This window comes from Suricata suricatta, chromosome 6, assembly GCF_006229205.1.
Source record: "Suricata suricatta isolate VVHF042 chromosome 6, meerkat_22Aug2017_6uvM2_HiC, whole genome shotgun sequence".
NCBI lineage: Eukaryota > Metazoa > Chordata > Mammalia > Carnivora > Herpestidae > Suricata > Suricata suricatta.
The window spans coordinates 118589184-118607256 of NC_043705.1; the positions used below are offsets into that span (position 1 = coordinate 118589184).

General features: G+C 42.9%; 1 protein-coding gene across 1 annotated transcript in view; it reads right to left on the reverse strand.

Moving 5' to 3' along the window:
- The window catches only part of LOC115293538 (pikachurin-like), a gene marked incomplete at its 3' end in the record, with an annotated part of 93704 nt that overhangs the window by 12213 nt on the left and 63418 nt on the right, over positions 1-18073 (reverse strand). The window contains exons 4-6 of the mRNA XM_029941272.1: positions 17304-17330; positions 9352-9469; positions 7985-8120 (exon numbers count right to left, since the gene is read on the reverse strand). Coding sequence (XP_029797132.1) covers positions 7985-8120; positions 9352-9469; positions 17304-17330 — 281 coding nt within the window. The remainder of the gene's footprint in view (positions 1-7984; positions 8121-9351; positions 9470-17303; positions 17331-18073) is intronic.

Sequence of the window (18073 nt, forward strand, 5' to 3'; positions counted from 1 at the left end):
GGCCAAGAAAACCAACACAAGGACTACATCACTGTTAAATATTGTAGCCATTTGCCTAATTATTGCTATAAATTCTAGTAAAATGCTATGAGAAAAGTTGACAATTCACTTCCATATTATGAAGAGCTCCAAAACACAAGTTATTCTTCAACAGGAAATAAAATAACAATGGGAACTTCCAAGTTAGTCTTATACATTAGGCGTTATTTGAAGCTTTGCCATTATACTGGTATTCCTCTTCTGATGAGCAAACAAAAGCAATGAATAACTTGGGGTTGGGGGGGAGAGGAGGCAGATGTGTGTGCAGATCCATGGTGGGTTCTGCGTGGCTTATATTTCTGCAGTTGGTAAGGCAGACTGTTGGTTACGGTGGTGGCCTCTAAGATCAGTGGTAAAGGGTTCATTGAACCCCTATGGCTCATGTGCCAATACATTTCCATTTCCGACACACAAAATCTATAAACCACTTCTCTGAGTACTGTACACACAGCTTTTCATCTTCACAAGCCTCCTGAGGTCACCGCTGTTGTCATCCCTACTTTAGAATGGAGGGAAGTAAGGCTCGGAGAGGTTGAGGAACTCATACAAGGTTCCAGCTAGTTTTGGCATTCTTTAAATTTGATCCCGAAACTGTCGTGTCCAAAAGTTCACCAGCACCTATTTGACACATGGTATGTTTACCCCATGCCATGTGCTACATTCCACAAAGGGGACCATGTCAAGATGTGGCACTCATGTCCTGGTAAGGAAACAGACCTTGAACAATTAACTACAAGCGTGTTGAGTGTTGCAAGTAAATGTTACAGATGTATCTAATCTAGTCTGAGGAGGGGGCAGTTGTTCAAGGAAGGCTTCCTGGACAAGGTGGTATTTAAGCAGGGGTCCTGAAGGATGAACAAGAGATAATGAAATAAAGAGACAGAAGAACTATCTTGGCAGAGAATAGCAAGCATAAAGACTTCTAGCCAGGAAAGAACATGGCTCTGTATGAGAGCAGGAGAGATCTCTTCCCAAAGCCATCACAGCAATGGCTCCCATTGACTGAGCGTATTTGGGAGCCTGGAGCTGTTCTGTACATTTCATGTGGATCAATTCATTTAATCTCAAACAACTCCATGAGGTAAATAGATTATTATCCTTATTCTTCTGTCTGAGACAAAGAGAAGTTAAATAAGATGATAGAGCTTAAAACTGGTGGAGGAAAGGGTTGGACCAGGGAGCTAGCCCCAAAGCCTATTCATTAAACAACTAGTCTTGCTGCCTCACCTTTGTCTTGAGGACAGAAAATCACAGCCACTGGGCTTTAGAGGGCAGATGGTCCAGCCTTATTTATACACAAGGAAGCTAAGAATTGGAATTGAGCAACTCGTGCCCAGGATTAGAGAGGACAGCTCTGGGCTATGTCTTCTTAATCTACATTTGAAGAAACTAACTCAAAAGATGAAGCCAAGAATCAGATTAGAAGTCTCAATTCTTTTTTTTTTTTTTAATTAAGTTTTTATTTTAGGGGCACCTGGGTGGCTCAGTCGGCTAAGCAACTGACGTCAGCTCAGGTCATGATCTCACAGTTAATGAGTTCAAGCCTGGCATCAGGATCTGTGCTGACAGCTCAGAGCCTGCAGCTTGTTTCAGATTCTGTGTCTCCCTCTCTCTCTGCCCCTCCACTGTACACACTCTGTATCTCTCGCTCTCAAAAATAAACAAACATAAAAAAATAGAAAAATTATTTTAATTCCAGTATAGATACCATACAGTGTTAAATCACCTTTAGGTGTACAATATAGTGATTCAACACTTCCATACAACACCGGGCACTCATCACAACAAGTGCACGCCTTAATCCCCATCACCTATTTTACCCATCCCCCCCACCCATTCCCTTCTGGTCACCATCAGATTGTTCTCTAAAGTCCCAATTCTGAATGGGAAACTTTAACCTTCAGAGGCTGTGATCTTGACCCTGAGTCAAATCACATCATCCCTTAAGACTATTCAAGGAAAATCTATAATCCATTGGACTTCTATTCTGAATCCCAGATTTCGTCTTTATTTTAGTAACAGCCTTTACAAGGTAACTTCCTGTGAGCAAACTAACTAAATTCATTTGTTACTTATAGATTAAGGAAGAGATTTTGATGGGATGGAAAGACAGATGACTTTGACAAAAATATCACTTTGTATAATAATTTAAAAAAACCCACCCAAGTGTGTATGACCTTAAGATTCTCACGTGAAACCAATAGGTAGGCATTGCAATCGGCTTAGAAGCAGCCCTGTGTGAAGATAAATTTTGCAAGTCTTATTATGGGAGGCATCTGCAAGAGACCAAGGAATTATTAAACAGAAAGGTGTGAAAAAGAAAAGAGGGGAAGCCTTGCTTTTTCTCATTTATTAGGATAGGTGTCTTGGGCTGAGATTGAAATCAACAATTCTTGACCAGTGTCCTTAATATATACACAAAATGTTTTGAGCTTTCACATGTACCCCAAATATTCCAGTGGTGGACTTTTTAAAATTAAAATCAGCCACTATCATTCATATGTGGAATTTAAGAAACAAAACAAATGAGCAAAGGGGTTGGTGGGGGGAGGTGGGGAGCAGAGATATATATATAGAGAGAGAGAAGGGCAAACCAAGAAACAGACTCTTAGCTATAGGGAAAAAACTGAGGGTTATCAGAGGAGAGGTGGGGGGGGTAAAACAGATGATGGGGATTAAGGGGTGCACTTGTCCTGATGAGTGCTGAGTGCTGTGTGGAAGTGTTGAATCACTATACTGTAATCCTAAACTAATAGAACCCTGCATGGTAACTCTACTGGAATTAAAATTAAAACTTAAAAAGAAAACAGCCACTGAGAGCTTTAGTCTACCCTTTCCAGCAACTGTCTATGCAAAGCTCAAGCAATTTTAACCCATCAGGTCACACTTACAGAAAACCTAAACTTAAGTTAAATGAAAACTGTTTTTCACCTTTAACCAACCTGATAGATAGCGTATGTGGGGCATGGCACCCCAAATGGAACATCAGAGGTAAGGAATACTTTTTCAGGTCTTTGGTTTTCATTGCCACCATAGGATATATTTTTTGCTTATGAGAAAGACACTTACCCTGGGGAATGTCTTAGGCAGGAGGAAAGTTTCTCAGATATTTATAGCTAAAATATTTCAAAACATAGGTAGCTATATTTATGCTTGGTTCTTACTTTAATAAATAGTAAGGATTACTGCCTCCAAAGAAATTTTCAGTATCACTTTAGGAAAAAAAAATTCTCCTGCACCTCAAATACATGGCTTTTCTGTTTTAAAAAAGCAGGTGAACGTTTTGAAAACATTGCAAAATCTGTCACAGCCTATAGGCTTAGAATCTGCCTCTTCAAAGTTTTTCAACACTAATTAAAATTTTAAAAAATCTCCTATTAGTGAGGAAGCAAATAACTAGCCCCCAGGCCAGCTCTGGGGGAGAGCAGATTACTCTCAGCTAAAAGCTTTACCCTGCCTGAACCCAAGACCAAGTCACTGAGAGCACCCCCTCAGGGGGGTCACCCTAGGTCACCCTCCATTTTGAGGAGGTAGAAGCTGGATGAGGAATAAAAATTTGCTTGGCCCTAAGCCCATGACTCAAAACAGCATCATAAATATAAAATGTCCACCTGAAATATCACCAAAACTAGCAAGTAAGCAGTTAGTACCCCCATACTCTGGTCTAGTATAATTCCTCAGGTTAGTCTTTTCTCAGCCAGTTAAATATGTCTCAAGTAGGATTTTAGGATATTTCTTTTTAAATTTTTTCAATTTTTATTTATCTTTGAGAGAGAGAGAGAGAGACAGAGCAAGAGCAGAGGAGGAGCAGAGAGAGAAAGGGAGACACAGAATCTGAAACAGGCTCCAGACTCTGAGCTGTCAGCACAGAGCCCAATGCAGGACTCTTAACTCAGGAACTGTGAGATCATGACCTGAGCTGAAGTTGGATGTTTAACTGACTGAACCACCAGGGCATCCCTAGACTATTATTTCTCAACAATGCCTTTAATATCATTATCCTCACTGACTAAGAAGACCAACTGATGCAGAAGTGCCTCTGTTCTTCTGGAGACAGGACAGAGAAGAGAATTTCACATTACGCCAGTTGAAATCTGAGGATAACCTTTGGCGGTAAACTGATTTCTACTTCCTAGTCTTGGCTTGCCAAAGGCCTCCTCTTGGATACAAGAAACTACAGACCTGTCACAGGTGTTTCTGTACACAGTAGGTATCTGGGCATAAGGAATTTAATATTAAAATTAAGCAAACCCTTCTGGGGAAAATAGAATAATAACTAAAGACTCCCAGAAGCTTTTCATGCTAATTGCAGTTTCTGATTTAGTGGTCAAGAAAGCTCTCTCTAAACATATCCCTGAGCACTCATCTGTAATGGGACAGACCTGAGATGTTTACAAATGGATGTGGATTTCTTCTGCAGCCAAACATTAAATACCAGGACAAGCTGTGAAAGCTTTCTTTCTAGATCAAAAGCAAACAATAGCCTAAGATGAGGCTTCCTGTATCCTTACCAGCAGGGCTCTGGGTGGGCTGAGTCTAGGCTTCCATTTCTGAAGGTGGATCACAGACATGAAAGGGATACAGGGCTTCCTAAGAGCACTGGGCCAGAAGTCAGGAGACTTCCAATTTTGATTCTGTCCCCAACCAGTCATTTTATTTTAGTAAAGCAACTTAAGCAACTGAGTCTCAATTTCTAGTGTGGAGGGAAGGAAACAGACAGATATTAAATATCTACAAAACACTTTATGAAGATAGTAACCAACAATTTTCCAATGAGAGTTAGTTATATCAGCTTGATGTTACAGATGAGGACGTGGAGGTTCTGAGATAAAATCATTTGACCAAAGCTACATATTCTGGAAGGAAAAATAGAGGCAGGATTCCTAGTACAGGGGCTGGGAACAGGGGTCAGTTTTCCCCATTCCGCCATGTTCCATTTGAAACCCCAAGATGTCTAAGAGTTTTAAATTCAAAGTTAGCTTTCCAGAAAACATGGTAAGGTTATACTGGTCAAGATAGACATATTTTTAAAAATTAAGAGTTGTTAGAATGGTATATAATTTATAAATGTGTGTGACATAAAAATTGGGGGCCTGAGCCCTCAAATGTTAGAGATTATTTTGAATGTTAAAATACATCTTTGTTGAAGTATAATTATTAAATGTAGGTACATAACACCCATATATATCTTACAAATTTGTAGGTTTTAACATCTACAAAGTTCCCTCTCATATGTGATTTCAGTTGAGCCTCCTGAGCCCCTATTGTAAGTAAGGCTGGGAGGTTTTCACCCATCTATTGCAGATAAGGACTGGTAGTCAATGTCTATGGGGTCCAAGGAATGGCAGTCAATGTCTATGGGGTCCAAGTCACCTCCCTTTGTCCCACATCTGATTCCAGCAGCGGCTGTGGGGGGTGGAAAGTTTCATGTGAGCTCAGATTTGCCTTGTAGACCAGCATCCAACCTCAATCACATGCTGTGCTCACATCACACCTTCTTCTATCCTGAGATCCTTGTCCTTAATCTATGTGCTGGCAGAGCCTAGAAATATGGGACATTTATGCCCCTGAAGGAACCTCTCAATGAACAGAGGAGAACAGATGCCAGTGGGTAAATGGCTCCTATCCTTTGAGAGGGATTCTGCATGCTTCAAAGAGCGCCGAGTGGAATCAAGCTTCCACAGACGTCCCTGTTGCCTGTAGATGTGACCTCAGCAACATAGTTCTACATCCTCCCTCCCTGTCTTACCCTCCCCACCTTCTCATTCCTGATTCCAAATAAAATAACCTACTTGCACTCTAGCCCTTGTATCAGGCTGCCCTGTGGGGGAGCCCAACCTATAAGAGGCACTGAGGTTTCAGGACTGGAAGTGATGAGTACAGGGCCTCCTGGCCGGCATGGCAGAAGGGGCGGGTGCAGGGCTCTCTTCCTGTTCTTCTGGTTCGAACCCCAGTGAATCACTTTCATTTTCCACTTTCAGTTGGGCACACAAGTTAAGAAACTGCAATGTCTACCTTTTGTCAATATGCCAGACCTAGAACAAGTTTTAAAAATACATGTTTTAGCTCACAATTAAAAATAAATGATAGGCATCATCTTTGCCAGGGGTTATACGTTCTGCTGGGCTACCAGGAAAAAATTTGCATTTCCCCAAATTTCAAAGTATTACATTTTGCTTTGGTTGTGCTAGACAAGTGGATCAGAAATGTTACGTTTCAGCCCAAGTTTTACAGATGAGCAAGCTGAAATTTTAGGACTTTCCATGTTTCCTGTTTAACTACTGTCGGAACGACCATTAGAATCTTTTCTATTCCACGCACACCCCAGCTTTGCCTACCAAGTTTGGTCAACAGCAGATTTGCAGATTATCCTCAATGATGAGCGTTGGTCTGGAACTTTGCAGTGGGCGTCTTTTCCTTTCCCTAATTTTCCCAGCATCTGTTCTTCCCTTTTTCATTAATGCCACCACATTCTTCCTTTGAGGAATGAACCCTTCAGAACTCTCTCAATCCATGTACTTCAGGTGCAAATGTCCCACCAGTTCCAGAGCTCAGAATATGATAAGTGCTCGACCAATTAGGGTAGCCTCCTGCCTGGCCACAGTGGTTGGCTCAGAGAATGGAGAGGAACCCAAGCCTGGACAACTAAGGTGAACACTGAGACTCTAGTGGATCCACTGAAAAATGATCACTCTTTTCCTGTGAGGAGCTGTGCTAGTAGATGGAAGGTCTTCAGTGCTTGGTGGCCATCTTGCCACCACATCAGGAAATGAAGCCAGTAAAGGGAAAAGCATAGCACAGAGATGGATGGAACAAATGGCTGCTCTGGCACAGATCATATTTTCCACCAGACTTTAGAGTCACAAGAACCAACATAGGACTGCCTCGTCTTCTTCCAGGCCACTGCCACTTGCAAGTTAACAAGTCCTGCCTGAAATGAGCTCTGTACCCAGGCATTAAAGGGACTCAGTGCAGAGTACTTCTCTCAAGAAACAAGTATCTATTTTTCACCACTGAGGAATAGGTGAGGAAGTCAAGCCACAGAGCAGAGCTAATCAAATCTTGGCAGAATCATCTGTCCCAGCTTCAGAAAGCCTCAGGAATGAGGTGCTGAACTAGTCTCTTTATGAATCATGAAGCAGCAGGCTTTAGACAAACCCTATCGCCTTTAATGTACAGAATACTAACTATGCCGACACTTGCCTTGGCCAGGTGCTCAGTTCACACTCCAGCTGCTACTGGAGTCAGAGAAAGAACCTTAGATTAGGAATTCTTTTTTGCTTGGCATGTGTGTGTGGGGGGGGGAGTACAAATTGTTTTTGTTTTGTTTTGTTTTGTTTTATTTACTTGTTTTTGCTTAAAATTACATAGCAGCACTGAGAATCCATGGTTTTATATCTGTAAGCTTCTGGAAGAATTTCTCATCACTCTTGTATCCTCTGATAAAGCTGAATAACAAGAACTGGAGAGGCAGATGAGAGGGGAAAAAAAACTAAAACCAGGAAACCAGCCCCATGGCAAGCAGGATGTGAAGGAAACAAGGACTTATGGATGGTTTTTCCCCCTCCCTCAAGAAAGTCGCCCTCAGATATTTACTTCAGATGTAATATTGCAAAGCCAGGGAGGCAGGTTTCGAGCCTGAAAATACAGGCAGGCTTGTCGGCAATAATGCCTTGCGAGTTTTCAGAGCTTAGGATAGTCCTGACTGTGGAGGGGAAATGAGACAGAGGGAAGGCGAGTGCAGACAGGTTTACCAGATGACCCAGCTCCACAGAGCCATGGGCACAGGTGCTGGCCCAAGGGCAGAGTGAAAATGCAGGTCTTCAAGCCTTTGTCATCTCTTAAATATGTATGAAGCAGAGACAGCTTTCTATGCAGTATCCTATCATGCTTGGAATACCCAAGGTCAATACATGTGGCTTTTGAATGTGACACACAAACTTACCTGATGAATTCCACAGAATAGTACTGAATCGGGGAGCTTCCTTCACTCTTTCCAGGTTTCCAAGATAGGGCCACCTCGGAATCAGAGACCACAGTGACGTGCGGCTGCTGGGGTGCTGATGGTGGCAGGCAGGAATCTAGGTGGGACAGCAAACACCTAGAGTCAGCTCTGGTCTTTGCTGCTGAGGATGTTTCATATATAAAGAGCACATGTGCTTCCAATAGCCTAAACATCTCTGTTCAGAACAGCCTCAAAATCCAAACCAAACAAACACAAAAAAATAATCACAACTGGATTCACCACCATGTAAGTTCTGAGTTACTAAAAGTTGGTCTTCCCTTCTTCCCCCAGCCCCCTGGCTAAAAATCCAATGAAATTACATCCAGACCACTGGCCCCCGGGACACACAATGGTGTGTACCCTTTAAAACCCTCAACCACACTCCCTCCTCCTGGTAACCTTTCATCTCTGTTTACGGAATGGAAATGATACCTGCAAGAATAATTGAATGCATAGCATTATTGTCACTTACATTCAGTTCTTCTCTGCATGTGTGTGTGCCTGTATGTGTTTTGCTCAAACCATCAGAATGCATATCAACAGTAGGGCCTTTGGGAAATATCCTCAGGTCTAAAGATATAAGAGTCACTCATGAGCCTATCACCCCAAGGTAAATGCTGTTACAAAATTTCGTATCTAGACTTTCACATCTCCCAGCCATTGTGTATACTATTGCTTATGGCAGAAACATTTTTCCTGCCTTCTTTTCCTAGAGGGATCTTATGTAGTTTTCAAAGTTTGGGCCAAAAACGTGGATCTTTCTAAAATCCTCCCTAAGTGCCGGAGGAGGGGAGGTGCTCCCTTCTGAGTGCTTCAGAGCCCCTCACACAGACCTCAGATGCCCTGGAGCTACTCGCCTACCAGTTGCTTCTCCTTCCACAATATGCTTGCTAGCAATGATGATTGAGCCACCATTGTCCCCCAGTGTCCAGCACAGTGCCATGTCAATGAGCCTTTGTTGGGTCCCCTTTGCCTATAAAATCTCTTCTCCCACTGTCCTTCCTCCCCCTTCTGATTACTGGTCAGACCTTCACTTAGTATCATCTCTCCAGGGTATTCTTACCTCACCCCTACATGGGGTCTCCATGTGCATGTTCTTAGAGCATTTACCACCATCTGTGACTATGTGCTAACTAGGTAATATCTTCACCCACCTCACTGAGTTCTGAGAGGGCAAAGGCTCTGCCTATTTTTGTTCACCTTCAGAGCCCAGCCTGGTGCCTGGCACATAGTAGGTCCTCATTGATATGTACTGAGTGAAGGAATGAATGAATAGCACCCATTACTTTCTTGAACTCTCATTTTACCTTGGGGCAAAGTAGTAACATGCCGAGGAGAGCTAAGCCGTCCTTTGCCAGTCTGGCTGTAAGCTGCTACACTCACTCGATACTCAGTGCCTGGTTTCAAATCTCCGATCACTTCTTCCTGCCAATGACCAGATGGGAAATGCATCAATGACCAGAAGTTTTATTAGAGCAAACCAGACAATTTCCATGAAGGCTGCCTCTCAAGGCCCCTGTGAAACTGCTTGGGACAGACTGTTTTGCTGTCTCTAGGGTTGGCCAAGTCTTAAAATTTGCATAAAGGAAAACACCATCACATATTTCTCACAACTAGAAAATTACCCTTTGTAAGAATCTATACATTGTTCTAGAACTGAGACTCATTCTCCCTATCAGATCTGGCTTTTAACATTTGAGTTCTTTGATCAGAGTACTGGGCTGCTAAAATCCAGGTAACAATCTTTTTGAGGGTTGGAATCCACCAATTCCTCCTCTCCATTTGCACATCACAGATGCTCAGAGACAAGCTACAACAGCAAACTGAGGTCTTGATTTGTACCAATGTAGGGACTCAAAGTTTGGTTCTCAAATATCCAAGTGCATCAGAATCCCTAAGAGGGCTTCTTAAATTGTTGGATCTGCCCCCCAGACTTTCTGACTCAGTACCTCTGGGAAGGGCCCTGAAAATATGCATTGCTAAGAAGTTTCCAAATGCTGCTGCTGGTCCGGGGAGCCCACACTGATGAAGGGCGTATATGAAATTCACCTACACAAATGGCCCTGACCAGAAAGCCCCAGCTGAAGACTTATTCCACTTTAGACTTTGGCAAAAGCAACATATCCCTGGGGCTAAGTGCTACATAGTAAATGGGAGTCTGGGTCTCACTGGTCCCAGCACACTGCAGTGGAAAGGACACAGCTTTGGAATCAATGAGTCCTGGGCTTGAATCCTGATTCTGCCACTTATTCCTAGCTGTGGCCTTGGTATTACATCTCCTGAGCCTCAGTTTCTTCCTCTATAAAATGGAGTTGACCTAGAACTATCCTGCATAACTGTACTATTTGGGATAACGTGTGTAAAGCAGCTGGTACCAAGGCCATCCTCAAGAAATGGGTGGTAACGACTGCTGTCTTTTTTTTTTTTAATGTTTTATTTATTTTTGATACAGAGACAGAACATGATAGGGGGAGGGGCAGAGAGAGAAGGAGACACAGAACTGGAAGCAGGCTCCAGGCTCTGAGCTAGCTGTCAGCACAGAGCCCGGTGCGGGGCTCGAACCCAAGAATGTGAGATCTGACCTGAGCTGAAGTTGGAGGCTCAACCGACTGAGCCATCCAGGCGCCCCATGACTGCTGTCTTGAGTGTGTGAGGCTCCTGCTCTTCTCTGCTTAGCTAAGTTCCAACACTTCTTTGACACCCAAATCTTCCCCATGACACCCGACCCCCCGGACCTGATCTTACCTACCAACTGTTGTGCCACTAATCTAGTACTTGCCTCTATTACAAACTATGCAGTACTATTTCTTCTATGGGATTGTCAGCCAACTTGAGAGCAGGGATCCTGCCTTGTATTTCTTCATAACCTCTTCTGCAGATGATCAAACCTTCCTCATGATTGCTAAGGAGAATTCACCCACTTATCAACAAAACTTTTAAAAGTTTCAACAAACAGTCATCGAAGACATACTATAACCTTGAGTGCACATTAGAATCATTAAAAATTACCAGTGCCTGGACTCCACTCCAGACTACTTACATCAGAATCCATGGAAGGCTGGGTTCTGGGGGTCCATTTAAAGCCCTTGGCTGAGGCTAATGGACAGTCAGGTGTATAAACCCCTGGTCCAGGATTTGGATCATCCCCTATGCTCTGAATTATATCCGTTGTCTGCCTTCTTCTGTAACTCCATCCTCTCCCTTACCTACCTCGTCCTTCTGTGAGTATTTACTGTGCTCATCTCTCCCACCTTAAAAATGGTCAGTTATTCCCCAGCAGGCATACACCCACCTCCTCTCTACAGGGGCAACTTTTTTGAAAGAGTTGACTCTACTTCCTCTCTTCCTATTCACCATTCACTGGGCCTCTCTGCACTATAAACCTATTGAGATGCTCCTACTGAAGTTACCACATAACTCTGTAGTAAATCCAATGGGGATGACTCTGTACATGACTTTTTGCACCTTTCAATACTGTTGCTTATCCTCGCTTCTTAAATGTCTTGGTTCCCTTGGAAGCCATGACTCTACTTCTTCTTGGTCTCCTTCTACTACTCTCATTGCTCCTTCTCAATATTCTCTATCCACTCCCCATTCTCTGCTCATAAAGACATGTTGGTCTTTTTCAGGGACTCATCCCTCACCATCTTGCCCTCTCACTCTGTAGTCTTGCTTGGGTCAGCTCATCCAATACTTCCTTAGCTTCTGCACCACCTTTACTTGACACCTTCCAAATCTGCCTCTCAGCTCTGACCTGCCTCTTGATGTCCAGACGTGGGTTTGTGACTGTCTCTAGAACATCTACCCAACAGCCACCAAGCCACTCAAGTTCAACATAACCAAAGCTCAACTAATTGTTTCCCCTCCTGCTACTGAAAACAAAATAAGAAATAGTTTCCCCTCTTGTGCATGCGCTCTCTCTCTCTCTCCCATTGCCCAAACCCCTCTTGACATTTTCCCTTTTGTGTTCACCCCTCCTCTCTAATAACCATTCAGTCAGTTACCAATATAGTCACCAGGACTCTTTCACATCACGGGGATCTGTTTAGATCTATCCTCGTGGCCACTTAAGTGCAAGTCCTCATATTTGTGATGGTGAGTTCAATTCTTCCCGCCACCCATGCTGCCTACATCACCAGTGTAGACTCCCTGCCACCCATGCTGCCTATGTCACCAGTGTAGACTCCACCTGCTACAGTTTTCTTCCTAAACTTCAAATCTGAGCATGCCACTTCCCATTTAAAAATCGCCTTGGAAAAGCCTAGCATGTCCCTCTGTTGATCCTTCCAGCATCATCTCGTGCCACTTCCCTTCCTTGCATTCTATATTCCAGGCATACTTCAGAACTTGGCAGGGCTCACATTTATGCCATTCAATTCTTTGCCTCTGGGCCTTTGAACCTGCTACTCCCTCTACATGAAATGCCCTTCTCTCCACTCTTGCCTGGCTCACCCCTGCTCATCCTTCATGACTCAGTTCAGCTGAGACATTACCTCATTTCTCTGACCCCCAGCCTTCAGTCTGGTTAGGCGTCCCTCCTCTGTGCTTCCCTGATGTCCTTGGTGTGCCTCAATCTTAGCACCACTCACCTTAGACTGTAATTGTCTGTTTCTTTGTCACCTTCTCCCTACCGTCTTGAGGGCAGGAGCAAGTTCACAGTCGTCTGGCAGCCTAACGCTTAGTATAGTATTACCAGACTGGTAGCAAATACTCAAGCACTGCTTTTTTGACGAATGAATAAATGAATGAAGGAAAAGTGAATGAATGAAAGAAATCGAATCAAGGTGTCCAATACAAGCAGATTACCTCATCAAGAGCCAGCTTCTACTACTGACTGCTCTGTCCCTGTACCTTTGTCCTAGTCCCTGGAGTTAGCAACTCCAACAACAAGGCCGATTTCCTCTTACTTACCTCCACATGTCTTTCAGGCCTCCTCCCTTCCTCCACTTCCTCTGAATCCTTAACCTGGGCCATTTCTACAGCCTCCATGAAGGTTTCTGTCTCCCATCCTTCTCTCCCTTCTTCTCTGACCCAAACCATCCTACATGCAGCTACACAAGGGGTTTTGGCTGAACATATGGACCTCAATCCAAAGCCCCCTTTCTGCCCTAACTCCCTGCATCTGTGCACCCTAGTTCCACTATCTGTCCCCTGGGTCCATGTCAAGTCAGAAATTAAAGGGACTGGAGGTACCAAGTGGACATAAGTCTTCTCACTTCTCTCATAGGACATGCCCAGGCTGTTCCTATGACAGTAAAAAATACACTTTCAAACCAATACCCTCACAGCCTTTTGCTTTAGGATCTTTTCCCCTGTGAAGTCTTTATGCTGTATGACTTATGAGAGAAGTGGTGTGGTTATAGATTATTATGGCTATTACCTATGAGCCAATACCAAACATAGCTATAATCAGCATGTTTTATTGTGTGTTTTCTCTGGTCCAGGAACACATAGACTGATTTAATTCTTCCTTCAGTCCTAGGAGGAGAGAGCGCTCTTATTTTCATTTACAGGGGAGAAAACAGAATCTCTGAAAAGTTAATGACTTGCTCAAGGACGTAAATTTATTAAGTGACAAAATGGGGGTTTGAACTTTGTTTGACTGCAAAGCCAAGTTCTAATTCAGTAATGAATGAAACCATGAATAAAAACCACTAAATATATTTAAAATCAATTAAAAAATACTTATCATAAACACTGAAGTCCAGATTATTATTTTATCTATAAAGATGGAAGTTTATGTACCAAAAATGTAAAAGTTATCCTTGAAGACAAAAAGACATTAGACTTATAGAAGTTGCTTATGTAGATTGAAAACCAATTAAACTGTTTATTAGATATGGGAGATTAGCCTTACCTTTAGCCCAGGTATATTGGATAGAAATATAGCCCCGGTAGATGGATAGAAAATGATCCTCCCAGAAGCCAACTATTTCCAGTCTTTTCCTGTGTCTTTCCAGTTTTGACTAGCTGGCTAGTTGGCCTGGGGGAGTGAGGGTCAGAGCACCAAGCAGCTGGGGCCATGGAAAGAGGAGCTGGACTCAATGATTTAAATCATTGCTTCTTCCTCTGACATAAATCCTCCCAAACAGAAACTCTCACTATATTGTGACTAGTGATAACCCTTGGATTCTTTATGAAAATACCACAGAATTCCACAAATCTTTCTACCTCCATCCTTAAATGTTATAATGACTTGCATCCAATTAGATAAGATGCTGTATATGTAGTTTTCGAAGTAGGAAAACAAAGCATTTTGTTTTGTTGCCTTGTGGAAGTTTGGGAACAAGTCAAAATGCTTATCTCTCTTGGCTTTTATTTCTTCACAAGACAGTGAGAGGCAGTGAGAGAAATTGCTCTCTTGGAGTAGAGTCCAGAGAGAATTCAGCAGTCCTCACTGGCCCGTCCCCACACTTTCCTAGGGGGTGAGGAGGCAAGGATGCATGCTTTGCCACAAAATAACCCTGCTTTGTGTTCGTCTCCCCTTTCTAAAATACAAAACACCTTCCAAAAGCTTCCTCCTGTGTCTTCTCAGCACCCCCAACAGTTGTCATGTGATCAGAGAATTCACATCTCTGACAGAGAAAGACAAGGCTAGTTAGATCATTAAGCGCAAGAAGAAAGCTCAATGATATATACAACAAAAATGGGTCTGGTTTCCCTCATAAAATACACCATCACTTAATATGCTTCTAATTGTCCAACTCTCAAACATAGCATATCAAATTTTAAAGCTAGCATTTTGGTTTAAAGATGTCCAGCTGCCTTTTCCACATCTACTGTACCAGGGCCATTCCTCCATTCACAGTCTGTGACAGAGATGACTGATTGTCTCCTCATATCCATTTTCTCCTTTCTTATAATAGGAGTGTATATCTGTATATCAGTTAGGCCACCACCACGCAAGGACTACGTTTCCCAGCATCCTTTGCATCTGGCTGTGGCCATGTGGCTAAAGTCTGTCCAATAGAATTTGAGTTAAAATGATGAGGGCAATTTCTGAGCTATCCCTTAATAGGAAGGGTTGTGTTCCCTTTCTTCTTTTCCTCATCTACTGGCTAGAATGTTGATGTATCAGTGAGCCAATCTGGACCATGGGAAGGAAGGCCAAAGGGGGGTTGGCAGAACAATGAGATGAAAGGATTCTGGGTCTCTGATGGAGAGAAGCCACCAAAACTGGTTATATCCATACAGATTATGTCCTGAAGTAAACACGAATGCACATCTTGTGAGAATCACTATTATCTTTGGATTTTGGACTGTTAGACTTATCCCAGTTAATACTGTATGATGACAATCTGGATAGTTATATATAAGGAGACCCCAAAAAGATGGGACTATTCTTAACTGAATACCTCTTTGCTTTACAAGGATAAAACCATTCTGAATGGCTCTGAACTTAAGTCTCTGACCCTTATTTCAGATTCTACCTTTACCCCTTTCCATGCCGTACTTTTCTCCTATGTCTGGAAACCCAGGTCATTTATTTCCAGAAATGAAGCTATATGTCCTCTTGTTTACTAGTCCAGACAGGTAGCTACTATTCCATAAGGGAATCTAGTGAGAATTTCTGGAAGGAAGCACAAAGTGGTAGAGCACTGGACCAGAAGCCAGGAGATCTGGTTCTGCTACCAATCATTTTGCAATCTTGGAGATGCCATTTAACTTCTCTGGGACAAAGTTTCAACACCAAAATACTATGATTGCTCTAAAATGACCTTGTTGGTAGCTAATAAACTTGGATTCAGCTTCACAGTTGACTTTAATAGTCAAGGCTGGACCTTGGTTGCCTCGGTAGAAGTTGGGAATATCTAGCATCATGACATGGGAGGCACAAGAGAAATTAAAAAATGTTATATTCCCAACAGTCGTTTTCCAATGGCCCCAGTCAAGGCGATGCAGGCCAGAGTGGAGGGAAAAGTTGGGGGATTCTATTCCCTTAGAGGTCACAGAAAGCTAGAAAGTATCTTCCAGGGTTTCTTAGGAAGGGCAACTGACTTTGGGACTGAACAAATCTTCCTTGTATGGGTCTGTCCTGCATACTGCAGGATAGCAGCAAGCATCCCTGAAGCTTGTCCACTAAAATGCCCACACTTATGCCCATATGCCCCATAGGAACTAAGGAACCCCCAGTTGGGAACCATTACTAGGCCACTCCTTCATTTTACACTTAAGGAGAGATTAGATTCAAAAGGGTTCAGTAACCTTGCCTAAAATTACCCTTGCTCTGGTGAAGGAAGGAGCTGGGACTCAATGCAAATCTCATGATTCCTGCCTATGTCTTCTTTTTGTAACCTGGGATAAGACCCAAGTGCAATCACTATTGTGAGTCAACCAGACCAGTGGAATCCAAAGCAGGGCGGTGGTGCATCCCCCAGGATGAGCAAGACAATGTACTGAGAAGACAGAAGAAAAGCACTTTCTATTTCTGTTTTATCTCCTCCTTTACATTCTGTGGAAATTTACAATGTACATAATATATTAGTAGAGTAGCATATGTATAATTTATAACCATATATAAATATATATATACATACATATCTTCAAATATTTTTTAACCAATGGTATGCATGATCAGAAAGTGTGGAGTCCACCAGTTTAAGCACTCATTTCTACTTCTAACCCTAAAAACGACCAAACTGCCCTGGTTTCTTTTACTACTTATTTTTCCAGGTTGAAACTTGCAAGTTGTTCTTCTCTGAAAAAGGGAAGTGTCAAATGCTAACCAAATCAGAATCCTCGATGTAGACAGATTATCAGAGGATACAATTAATGGTCAACTCGATCTTCTGTTTGGCATTAAATCCAAAAGCCAGCCAGTTTTAGGTGACCTGGCCCTGACTTACTGGGAAGGTCTGGAATCATTAGAGGAAGTGAGGAAAGGAGAAGGAAAAAGATGGGTGAGGGGAGCCACCCCCTCAGTGATGCTCACTGGTTTAAACATCTTCTCTCCTTTTCAGTCTTGTTCACCTAGTCTTCGAACAGAGCTTAAATTACTTCAACCTTTAAAAATGTTCCTCTTAACCTTACTCTGTCAAGTGAGATGAAGTAACACATAGGAGAATAAAAGCGACTCCTTTCTAAATGATTAAACATTCACCTGCTATGCTCTGTGGTCAGTGCTTACACTGGAACTAAGCACTCTCCCTTGGGCCTTAATCAGTATGAGCAAGATGCAGGAAAATCAACACTGTGATGAAAAGAGAACCCCAGAATCCTGGGGTGGGGCAAGGGTGTAACTTTTCCGAAGCATACTTACAAAAATCACCTGCCCATCAGATTGTCCCTGCAGAGGAGAAAAACAAACAAAACAACATGAAAGGAAAGGAAAACTTGGGTCTAAAACAAACCCCCTTCTACAGACAGCCAAGGGCAGCAGACACATACATCTTCCCATCTAAGCTGTTGGCTGCTCACTCGGTTTTTGTTCCATGCGTGCCGTGGTACCAAGGGCTCTAGACCCACGACCTTATTTAGCAATCACCGCGTCCTTGTGCTGTAGGCTGGTATGGTATGGTACAGAGGTTCCCAAACATTCCCTGCTCAGAGTACCTTTGACGTTATATTTTTACAGCACCTCTAAGGTCAAAGAAATGCCTAAGAATTCCATTTGTCCCGTAGTTATATCCCAACAAGTTGGCAGTAGTAGTACACACCGATGTCGCTCTTTCCCTTGAAAAGTTGAAACATTCCACGGTACCCCTGTGAGTTTGGTGCAGAGCCCTGGAGCACCCTGGCACACAGTTTGGGAAGCACAGATAGACTCCCTCTAACATAGTTACTATGTGGATCCCCGTTTTGTCCATGTGGGAACTGTGATCCGGTAAGGTTAGCTTGTTATGATACCGCAATTTGAATGCAAGTCTCTGAACCCAGAATCACTCTGCTATACCAGACCCCTCCCTCTTCCTGACTCACTGCCTGTACGTCTAGGCATTATTTCTCTCTCCATTCTGTATATTCTGTAACTCCCCCCACCTCCCTACCTAAACACACAAGCACACGGGCATGTACACACATGCAGGCTTG